This window comes from Schistocerca americana, chromosome 11 (genome assembly GCF_021461395.2).
Source record: "Schistocerca americana isolate TAMUIC-IGC-003095 chromosome 11, iqSchAmer2.1, whole genome shotgun sequence".
In the NCBI taxonomy this organism is placed as follows: Eukaryota; Metazoa; Arthropoda; class Insecta; order Orthoptera; family Acrididae; genus Schistocerca; species Schistocerca americana.
In genome coordinates, this window is record NC_060129.1 from 177,430,211 (window position 1) to 177,442,241 (window position 12,031).

Below are 12,031 nucleotides of genomic sequence, written 5' to 3' on the forward strand. Positions count from 1 at the left end.
TCGGGTTTGGCATGTTAATTTGAAGCGTTGGCCGAATGCCCTTCCTGCCACCACCGCGTACCCCCCCCCCCCCCCCGCCACCCCCTGGGATGGAATCAGGGTACCCCTCCTGTCTGCGTCTAGCGTAAATCACGGAAAAGTGCGGATGTGTTGCAAATGTCTGTGAATCGTGTAACTGAGGCGGTACGTGGGGACAAGACCAGTATTCACCTAGAGGGATGTGGAAAACCGCCTAAAAACCACTTCTAGGCTGGCCGGCACACCGGCCCTCATCATTAATCTGGCAGGTGGATTCGATCCGGGGCCGGCGCGCCTACCTGAGTCCAGGAAGCAGTGCATTAGTGCTCTCGGCTAACCTGGCAGGTAAAGCCTTGGGCTTTCTACCTTGTAAAAAAATCTATTGTAGATGTGTTTTTAAAACATGGGCCTTCAACCGTTTTAAAAACTAAAGAAATTTGGTCCTTAAGCCATAACATTGTGTGACCTATTCAGACGATAGCTATGCTCGGAAATTTGCGCTGTAATGTACGAAAGCAGAGTCTCGCGGCGATAACATTGAATAAAATGTTCTCGGGTTTCCAACCGCGTCAATTGCTTACAACTACACAAGCTTTCGGGCAAGCAATCCTTGGCCATTGTCAAGTGGTATGACTCATGTTCTCGGGTTTCCAACAGCGTCAATTGCTTAAAACTACACGAGCTTTCGGGCAAGCAATCCTTGGCCATTTTCGAATGGTATGACTCATGTTCTCGGATTCTGAACAGCGTAAATTGCTTAAAACTACACGAGCTTTCGGGCAAGCAATCCTTGGCCATTGTCGAGTGGTATGACTCATGTTCTTGGGTTCTGAACAGCGTCAATTGCTTAAAACTACACGAGCTTTTGGGCAAGCAATCCTTGGCCATTGTCGAGTGGTATGACTCATGTTCTCGGGTTTCCAACAGCGTCCATTGCTTAAAACTACACGAGCTTTCGGGCAAGCAATCCTTGGCCATTTTCGAATGGTATGACTCATGTACTCGGGTTCTGAACAGCGTCAATTGCTTAAAACTACACGAGCTTTTGGGCAAGCAATCCTTGGCCATTGTCGAGTGGTATGACTCATGTTCTCGGGTTTCCAACAGCGTCAATTGCTTAAAACTACACGAGCTTTCGGGCAAGCAATCCTTGGCCATTTTCGAATGGTATGACTCATGTTCTCGGGTTCTGAACAGCGTCAATTGCTTAAAACTACACGAGCTTTCGGGCAAGCAATCCTTGGCCATTTTCGAATGGTATGACTCATGTTCTCGGGTTCTGAACAGCGTCAATTGCTTAAAACTACACGAGCTTTGGGGCAAGCAATCCTTGGCCATTTTCGAATGGTATGACTCATGTTCTCGGATTCTGAACAGCGTAAATTGCTTAAAACTACACGAGCTTTCGGGCAAGCAATCCTTGGCCATTGTCGAGTGGTATGACTCATGTTCTTGGGTTCTGAACAGCGTCAATTGCTTAAAACTACACGAGCTTTCGGGCAAGCAATCCTTGGCCATTTTCGAATGGTATGACTCATGTTCTCGGGTTCTGAACAGCGTCAATTGCTTAAAACTACACGAGCTTTGGGGCAAGCAATCCTTGGCCATTTTCGAATGGTATGACTCATGTTCTCGGATTCTGAACAGCGTAAATTGCTTAAAACTACACGAGCTTTCGGGCAAGCAATCCTTGGCCATTGTCGAGTGGTATGACTCATGTTCTCGGGTTTCCAACAGCGTCAATTGCTTAAAACTACACGAGCTTTCGGGCAAGCAATCCTTGGCCATTTTCGAATGGTATGACTCATGTTCTCAGGTTCTGAACAGCGTCAATTGCTTAAAACTACACGAGCTTTCGGGCAAGCAATCCTTGGCCATTGTCGAGTGGTATGACTCATGTTCTTGGGTTCTGAACAGCGTCAATTGCTTAAAACTACACGAGCTTTTGGGCAAGCAATCCTTGGCCATTGTCGAGTGGTATGACTCATGTTCTCGGGTTTCCAACAGCGTCAATTGCTTAAAACTACACGAGCTTTCGGGCAAGCAATCCTTGGCCATTTTCGAATGGTATGACTCATGTACTCGGGTTCTGAACAGCGTCAATTGCTTAAAACTACACGAGCTTTTGGGCAAGCAATCCTTGGCCATTGTCGAGTGGTATGACTCATGTTCTCGGGTTTCCAACAGCGTCAATTGCTTAAAACTACACGAGCTTTCGGGCAAGCAATCCTTGGCCATTTTCGAATGGTATGACTCATGTACTCGGGTTCTGAACAGCGTCAATTGCTTAAAACTACACGAGCTTTTGGGCAAGCAATCCTTGGCCATTGTCGAGTGGTATGACTCATGTTCTCGGGTTTCCAACAGCGTCAATTGCTTAAAACTACACGAGCTTTCGGGCAAGCAATCCTTGGCCATTTTCGAATGGTATGACTCATGTACTCGGGTTCTGAACAGCGTCAATTGCTTAAAACTACACGAGCTTTTGGGCAAGCAATCCTTGGCCATTGTCGAGTGGTATGACTCATGTTCTCGGGTTTCCAACAGCGTCAATTGCTTAAAACTACACGAGCTTTCGGGCAAGCAATCCTTGGCCATTTTCGAATGGTATGACTCATGTACTCGGGTTCTGAACAGCGTCAATTGCTTAAAACTACACGAGCTTTTGGGCAAGCAATCCTTGGCCATTGTCGAGTGGTATGACTCATGTTCTCGGGTTTCCAACAGCGTCAATTGCTTAAAACTACACGAGCTTTCGGGCAAGCAATCCTTGGCCATTTTCGAATGGTATGACTCATGTTCTCGGGTTCTGAACAGCGTCAATTGCTTAAAACTACACGAGCTTTTGGGCAAGCAATCCTTGGCCATTGTCGAGTGGTATGACTCATGTTCTCGGGTTTCCAACAGCGTCAATTGCTTAAAACTACACGAGCTTTCGGGCAAGCAATCCTTGGCCATTTTCGAATGGTATGACTCATGTACTCGGGTTCTGAACAGCGTCAATTGCTTAAAACTACACGAGCTTTTGGGCAAGCAATCCTTGGCCATTGTCGAGTGGTATGACTCATGTTCTCGGGTTTCCAACAGCGTCAATTGCTTAAAACTACACGAGCTTTCGGGCAAGCAATCCTTGGCCATTTTCGAATGGTATGACTCATGTTCTCGGATTCTGAACAGCGTCAATTGCTTAAAACTACACGAGCTTTGGGGCAAGCAATCCTTGGCCATTTTCGAATGGTATGACTCATGTTCTCGGGTTTCCAACAGCGTCAATTGCTTAAAACTACACGAGCTTTCGGGCAAGCAATCCTTGGCCATTTTCGAATGGTATGACTCATGTACTCGGGTTCTGAACAGCGTCAATTGCTTAAAACTACACGAGCTTTTGGGCAAGCAATCCTTGGCCATTGTCGAGTGGTATGACTCATGTTCTCGGGTTTCCAACAGCGTCAATTGCTTAAAACTACACGAGCTTTCGGGCAAGCAATCCTTGGCCATTTTCGAATGGTATGACTCATGTACTCGGGTTCTGAACAGCGTCAATTGCTTAAAACTACACGAGCTTTTGGGCAAGCAATCCTTGGCCATTGTCGAGTGGTATGACTCATGTTCTTGGGTTTCCAACAGCGTCAATTGCTTAAAACTACACGAGCTTTCGGGCAAGCAATCCTTGGCCATTTTCGAATGGTATGACTCATGTACTCGGGTTCTGAACAGCGTCAATTGCTTAAAACTACACGAGCTTTTGGGCAAGCAATCCTTGGCCATTGTCGAGTGGTATGACTCATGTTCTCGGGTTTCCAACAGCGTCAATTGCTTAAAACTACACGAGCTTTCGGGCAAGCAATCCTTGGCCATTTTCGAATGGTATGACTCATGTACTCGGGTTCTGAACAGCGTCAATTGCTTAAAACTACACGAGCTTTCGGGCAAGCAATCCTTGGCCATTGTCGAGTGGTATGACTCATGTTCTCGGGTTTCCAACAGCGTCAATTGCTTAAAACTACACGAGCTTTCGGGCAAGCAATCCTTGGCCATTTTCGAATGGTATGACTCATGTACTCGGGTTCTGAACAGCGTCAATTGCTTAAAACTACACGAGCTTTTGGGCAAGCAATCCTTGGCCATTGTCGAGTGGTATGACTCATGTTCTCGGGTTTCCAACAGCGTCAATTGCTTAAAACTACACGAGCTTTCGGGCAAGCAATCCTTGGCCATTTTCGAATGGTATGACTCATGTACTCGGGTTCTGAACAGCGTCAATTGCTTAAAACTACACGAGCTTTCGGGCAAGCAATCCTTGGCCATTTTCGAATGGTATGACTCATGTACTCGGGTTCTGAACAGCGTCAATTGCTTAAAACTACACGAGCTTTTGGGCAAGCAATCCTTGGCCATTGTCGAGTGGTATGACTCATGTTCTCGGGTTTCCAACAGCGTCAATTGCTTAAAACTACACGAGCTTTCGGGCAAGCAATCCTTGGCCATTTTCGAATGGTATGACTCATGTACTCGGGTTCTGAACAGCGTCAATTGCTTAAAACTACACGAGCTTTCGGGCAAGCAATCCTTGGCCATTTTCGAATGGTATGACTCATGTACTCGGGTTCTGAACAGCGTCAATTGCTTAAAACTACACGAGCTTTTGGGCAAGCAATCCTTGGCCATTGTCGAGTGGTATGACTCATGTTCTCGGGTTTCCAACAGCGTCAATTGCTTAAAACTACACGAGCTTTCGGGCAAGCAATCCTTGGCCATTTTCGAATGGTATGACTCATGTACTCGGGTTCTGAACAGCGTCAATTGCTTAAAACTACACGAGCTTTCGGGCAAGCAATCCTTGGCCATTTTCGAATGGTATGACTCATGTACTCGGGTTCTGAACAGCGTCAATTGCTTAAAACTACACGAGCTTTTGGGCAAGCAATCCTTGGCCATTGTCGAGTGGTATGACTCATGTTCTCGGGTTTCCAACAGCGTCAATTGCTTAAAACTACACGAGCTTTCGGGCAAGCAATCCTTGGCCATTTTCGAATGGTATGACTCATGTTCTCGGGTTCTGAACAGCGTCAATTGCTTAAAACTACACGAGCTTTCGGGCAAGCAATCCTTGGCCATTTTCGAATGGTATGACTCATGTTCTCGGGTTCTGAACAGCGTCAATTGCTTAAAACTACACGAGCTTTGGGGCAAGCAATCCTTGGCCATTTTCGAATGGTATGACTCATGTTCTCGGATTCTGAACAGCGTAAATTGCTTAAAACTACACGAGCTTTCGGGCAAGCAATCCTTGGCCATTGTCGAGTGGTATGACTCATGTTCTTGGGTTCTGAACAGCGTCAATTGCTTAAAACTACACGAGCTTTCGGGCAAGCAATCCTTGGCCATTTTCGAATGGTATGACTCATGTTCTCGGGTTCTGAACAGCGTCAATTGCTTAAAACTACACGAGCTTTCGGGCAAGCAATCCTTGGCCATTGTCGAGTGGTATGACTCATGTTCTTGGGTTCTGAACAGCGTCAATTGCTTAAAACTACACGAGCTTTCGGGCAAGCAATCCTTGGCCATTGTCGAGTGGTATGACTCATGTTCTTGGGTTCTGAACAGCGTCAATTGCTTAAAACTACACGAGCTTTCGGGCAAGCAATCCTTGGCCATTGTCGAGTGGTATGACTCATGTTCTCGGGTTTCCAACAGCGTCCATTACTTAAAACTACACGAGCTTTTGGGCAACCAATCCTTGGCCACTGTCAAGTGGTATGACTCATGTTCTCAGGTTTCCAACAGCGTCAATTGCTTAAAACTACACGAGCTTTCGGGCAAGCAATCCTTGGCCATTGTCGAGTGGTATGACTCATGTTCTTGGGTTCTGAACAGCGTCAATTGCTTAAAACTACACGAGCTTTTGGGCAAGCAATCCTTGGCCATTGTCGAGTGGTATGACTCATTTTCTCGGGTTTCCAACAGCGTCAATTGCTTAAAACTACACGAGCTTTCGGGCAAGCAATCCTTGGCCATTGTCGAGTGGTATGACTCATGTTCTTGGGTTCTGAACAGCGTCAATTGCTTAAAACTACACGAGCTTTTGGGCAAGCAATCCTTGGCCATTGTCGAGTGGTATGACTCATGTTCTCGGGTTTCCAACAGCGTCCATTACTTAAAACTACACGAGCTTTTGGGCAACCAATCCTTGGCCACTGTCAAGTGGTATGACTCATGTTCTCAGGTTTCCAACAGCGTCAATTGCTTAAAACTACACGAGCTTTCGGGCAAGCAATCCTTGGCCATTGTCGAGTGGTATGACTCATGTTCTTGGGTTCTGAACAGCGTCAATTGCTTAAAACTACACGAGCTTTTGGGCAAGCAATCCTTGGCCATTGTCGAGTGGTATGACTCATTTTCTCGGGTTTCCAACAGCGTCAATTGCTTAAAACTACACGAGCTTTCGGGCAAGCAATCCTTGGCCATTGTCGAGTGGTATGACTCATGTTCTTGGGTTCTGAACAGCGTCAATTGCTTAAAACTACACGAGCTTTTGGGCAAGCAATCCTTGGCCATTGTCGAGTGGTATGACTCATGTTCTCGGGTTTCCAACAGCGTCAATTGCTTAAAACTACACGAGCTTTCGGGCAAGCAATCCTTGGCCATTTTCGAATGGTATGACTCATGTACTCGGGTTCTGAACAGCGTCAATTGCTTAAAACTACACGAGCTTTTGGGCAAGCAATCCTTGGCCATTGTCGAGTGGTATGACTCATGTTCTCGGGTTTCCAACAGCGTCAATTGCTTAAAACTACACGAGCTTTCGGGCAAGCAATCCTTGGCCATTTTCGAATGGTATGACTCATGTTCTCGGGTTCTGAACAGCGTCAATTGCTTAAAACTACACGAGCTTTCGGGCAAGCAATCCTTGGCCATTTTCGAATGGTATGACTCATGTTCTCGGATTCTGAACAGCGTAAATTGCTTAAAACTACACGAGCTTTCGGGCAAGCAATCCTTGGCCATTGTCGAGTGGTATGACTCATGTTCTTGGGTTCTGAACAGCGTCAATTGCTTAAAACTACACGAGCTTTCGGGCAAGCAATCCTTGGCCATTTTCGAATGGTATGACTCATGTTCTCGGGTTCTGAACAGCGTCAATTGCTTAAAACTACACGAGCTTTCGGGCAAGCAATCCTTGGCCATTGTCGAGTGGTATGACTCATGTTCTTGGGTTCTGAACAGCGTCAATTGCTTAAAACTACACGAGCTTTTGGGCAAGCAATCCTTGGCCATTGTCGAGTGGTATGACTCATTTTCTCGGGTTTCCAACAGCGTCAATTGCTTAAAACTACACGAGCTTTCGGGCAAGCAATCCTTGGCCATTTTCGAATGGTATGACTCATGTTCTCGGGTTCTGAACAGCGTCAATTGCTTAAAACTACACGAGCTTTTGGGCAAGCAATCCTTGGCCATTGTCGAGTGGTATGACTCATGTTCTCGGGTTTCCAACAGCGTCCATTGCTTAAAACTACACGAGCTTTCGGGCAAGTAATCCTTGGCTGAAAGCTCGTGTAGTTTTAAGCAATTGACTCGGTTGGGACATTCCATTAGAACTACTGACACCCTTGGGAGAGCCAGTCCTGACAAAACTCTACCATCTCGTGAGCAAGATATACGAGACAGGCGAAATACCCTCAGACTTCAAGAAGAATATAATAATTCCAATCCTAAAAAAAAGAAGATGTTGACAGATGTGAAAATTACCGAACTATCAGTTTAATAAGTCACGGCTGCAAAATACTAACGCGAATTCTTTACAGACGAATGGAAAAACTGGTCGAAGCAGACCTCGGGGAAGATCAGTTTGCATTCCGTAGAAATATTGGAACACGTGAGGCAATACTGACACTACGACTTATCTTGGAAGCTAGATTAAGGAAAGGCAAACCTACGTTTCTAGCATTTGTAGAGCTAGAGAAAGCTTTTGACAATGTTGACTGGAATACTCTCTTTCAAATTCTGAAGGTGGCAGGGGTAGAATACAGGGAGCGAAAGGCTATTTACAATTTGTACAGAAACCAGATGGCAGTTATAAGAGTCGAGGGACATGAAAGGGAAGCAGTGGTTGGGAAGGGAGTGAGACTGGGTTGTAGCCTCTCCCCGATGTTATTCAATCTGTATATTGAGCAATCAGCGAAGGAAACAAAAGAAAAGGTCGGAGTAGATATTAAAATGGAGAAGAAATAGAAGGCCGGCTGGTGTGGCCGTGCGGTTCTAGGCCCTTCAGTCTGGAACCGCGTGACCGCTACGGTCGCAGGTTCGAAATCTGCCTCGGGCATGGATGTGTGTGATGTCCTTAGGTTAGTTCAGTTTAAGTAGTTCTAGGGGACCGATGACCACAGATGTTAAGTCCCATAGTGCTCAGAGCCAAGAAATAGAAACCTTAAGGTTCGCCGACGACATTGTAATTCTGTCAAGAGACAGCAAAGGACTTGGAAGAGCAGTTGAACGGAATGGATAGCGCCTTGAAAGGAGGATGTAAGATAAACATCAACAAAAGCAAAACGAGGATAATGGAATGTAGTCGAATTAAGTCGGGCGATGTTGAGGGTATTAGATTAGGAAATGAGACACTTAAAGTAGTAAAGGAGTTTTGCTATTTGGGGAGCAAAATAACTGATGATGGTCGAAGTAGAGAAGATATCAAATGTAGACTGGCAATGCCAAGGAAAGCGTTTCTGAAGAAGAAAAATTTGTTAACATCGAGTATAGATTTAAGTGTCAGAAAGTCGTTTCTGAAAGTATTTGTATGGAGTGTAGCCGTGTATGGAAGTGGAACGTGGGCGATAAATAGTTTAGACAAGAAGAGAATAGAAGCTTTTGAAATGTGGTCCTACACAAGAATGCTGAACATTAGATGGGTAGATCACATAACTAATGAGGAGGTATTGAATAGGATCGGGGAGAATGTGGCAGAACTTGACTAGAAGAAGGGATCGGTTGGTACGGCACATTCTGAGGCATCAAGGGATCACCAATTTAGTATCGGAGGGCAGCGTGGAGGGTGAAAATCGTAGAGGGAGACCCAGAGATGAATACACTAAGCAGATTCAGAAGGATGTAGGCAGCAGTAGGTACTGGGAGATGAAGAAGCTTGCACAGGATAGAGTAGCATGGAGAGCTGCATCAAACCAGTCTCAGGACTGAAGACCACAACAACAACAACTCGGTTGGAAACCCGAGAACATTTTATTCATTGCACTCTAATGTTTGGGCAACTAAATAGGGTTGTGTGTGTTCGAGTGTAAGCGACAGCCGCTAATTTTTGGCCCCTTTCCACAATTCCGACTACCTGTTCCGTCCTGCGGATCTAACCAGGCGCTTGTACTTGGTGTGACGCTGTGCGGGTGTGGTGACTTACCGGAGGGCGACGCGGCGGCGCTGGCGCCCTTCAGCTCGGCCCGGATGGCCTGCACGGCGCCGGGGCTCAGCCTGGTGGACAGGTTCTGCTGCAGCTGCTCGATGTGGTCCAGAGCCCTCTGCAGCGGCACCTCGGCCTCGCCCTCCGGGGGGCCCGGCATCTCCTCGCCGGACGTCTCGGCTGCGCTGCTGTCCTCCACCTGCAGACACGCCCACTCCAGTTACCCAAACTCGTGGAACTCACAACGCCGACCAGCTGACCTGTGCCTGCACTGCAGTTCTACATCACAGAACACGAAGGATCTGGATTACCCACAAAAATTCTAAGGAAATGGAATACCTACAGCCGTCCTTATGATGCCATTCTACATCTACATGGATACATTCAAGTGCCTGGCAGAGGGTTCGTCGAACCTCCTTCACAATTCTCTATTATTACAATCTCGTATAGCGCGCGCAAAGAATGAACACCTGTATCTTTCCGTACGAGCTCTGATTTCCCTTATTTTATCGTGGTGATCGTTCCTCCCCATGTAGGTCGGTGTCAACAATCCATTTACGCATTCGGAGGACACCGAGCGAGGAGGAGCAGTGGCTATCACACTGGACTCGCATTCGGGAGGACGACGGTTCAATCCCACGTCCGGCCATCCTGATTTAGGTTTTCCGTGATTTCCCTAAATCGCTCCAGGCAAATGCTGGGATGGTTCCTTTGAAAGGGCACGGCCGACTTCCTTCCCCATCCTCCCCTAATCCGATGAGACCGATGACCTCGCTGTTTGGTCTCTCCCCGCAAACAAACCAACCAAACCAACCATTCGGAGGCCGGAGTTGGTGACTGGAATTTCGTGAGAAGATACCGTCGCAAAGAAAAACGCCTTTCCTTCAATGATGTCCAACCCAAATCCTGTATCATGTCAATGACACTCTCTCCCATATTTCGCTATAATACAAAACATGCTGCCCTTGTTTGAACTTTTTCGATGTACTCCGTCAGTCCTATCTCGTAACGATCCCACACCGCGCAGTAGTATTCTAAAAGAGGACGCACAACCGTAGTGTAGGCAGTCTCCTTAGTAGGTCTGTTACATTTTTAAGTGTCCCACCAATAAAACGAAGTCTTAGGTTAACCTTCTCCACAACATTTTCTATATGTTCCTTCCAATTTAAGTTGTTCGAAATTGTAATACCTAGGTATTTAGTTGAATTTACGGTTTTTAGATTAGACTGATTTTCGTGTAACCGAAGTTTACCATTCATGTGGATGACCTCAGACTTTTCATTATTTAGGGTCAACTGCCACTTTTCGCACCATTCAGATATCTTTTCTAGATCGTTTTGCACTTTATTTTGATCTTCGGATGACTTTATTAGTCGATAAACGACAGCCTCATCTGCCAACAACCGAAGACGGCTGCTCAGACTGTCTCGCAAATCGTTCATATAGATAAGGAACAGAAAAGGGCCTATAACACTACCTTGGGGAACGCCAGAAATCACTTTCGTTTTACTCAATGACTTTCCGTCTATTACTACAAACTGTGACCTCTCTGACAGGAAATCACACATCCAGTCACATAACTGAGACGATATTCCATAAGCACGCAACTTCACTACGAGCCGCTTGTGTGGTACAGTGTCAAGACAGTCTTCCGCAAATCCAGGTCCCGAGTTCGAGTCTCGGTCGGGCACACAGTTTTAATCTGCCAGGAAGTTTCAGAACTTGATTAATTTTCACACACATTTATTAAAATCATAACAATCATATAACTTACTTAACTTGATTCTGGATGCTGTTTACAATTGACAATCTGAAGTTCCTTTGGTCTTGGTACGTTAATCTTATTCTCACATATCTCTGATACTTGACAAAGTGTCTATACATTTATTGTCATGGCTGTGTACAGGAATATGATAATCTTATTAGGCACAGACTGAAACTTGACTATAGACTGGTACAGACTGGCTAATCGGAGATCTGTGCACTCGTTATAATACCTCGTGCGTTCAGGTATCACTGTGCGAGTGTGATCCGCGAGGAGAAAAGGTTCTACGTTAGCAGCAATCTCACTGGCTGCATTATATATTAATACGGAGATTGTCAGAAGCAGAATTTGGTCCGTCTCTGAGACAGCGCCATCTCGTAGTGCGGAGACGGACGAGCGCTGCGCCTGCGCTGTTGTGCTTAGCGGGGCGCGCTCTAGTGGGGAAGTTGTGTACGCACTGACTACGCGGAACTGTGTACACAACAATGGAGAAGGGACAGGATGGTAGTAAACCTGTTACGGCGTCAGGGAATAACTTCCACGGTTCCAGACTGAGCTGTAGATGGCAAAAACTGTAGAGGAAGACAAAAATTGGAGTACATACAGTAAATAATTGAGGTCGTAGATTGCAAGTGCTAATCTGACATGAAGAGGTTGGCACAGGAGAGGAATTTGTGGTGGGCCGCACCATACCAGTCAGAAGATTGGATATCCAAAAAATCCTCTTTTATTTACGATTTTTATAACATTTCTCTCACGATCCCTCACGAGATATTTTTAAAAATGGGAAGACCACATACGGCCAATTAAACTTCCAAATATGCTTACTGGTGGCCACTGCG

At 46.0% G+C, this 12,031-nt stretch overlaps 1 protein-coding gene across 1 annotated transcript in view; it reads right to left on the reverse strand.

Annotated features, from left to right (window-relative positions):
- Positions 1-12,031, reverse strand: part of LOC124553493 — a 571,696-nt gene that overhangs the window by 4,008 nt on the left and 555,657 nt on the right. Inside the window, exon 4 of the mRNA XM_047127348.1 lies at positions 9,425-9,623. Within this exon, the coding sequence (XP_046983304.1) occupies positions 9,425-9,623 (199 nt within the window). The remainder of the gene's footprint in view (positions 1-9,424; positions 9,624-12,031) is intronic.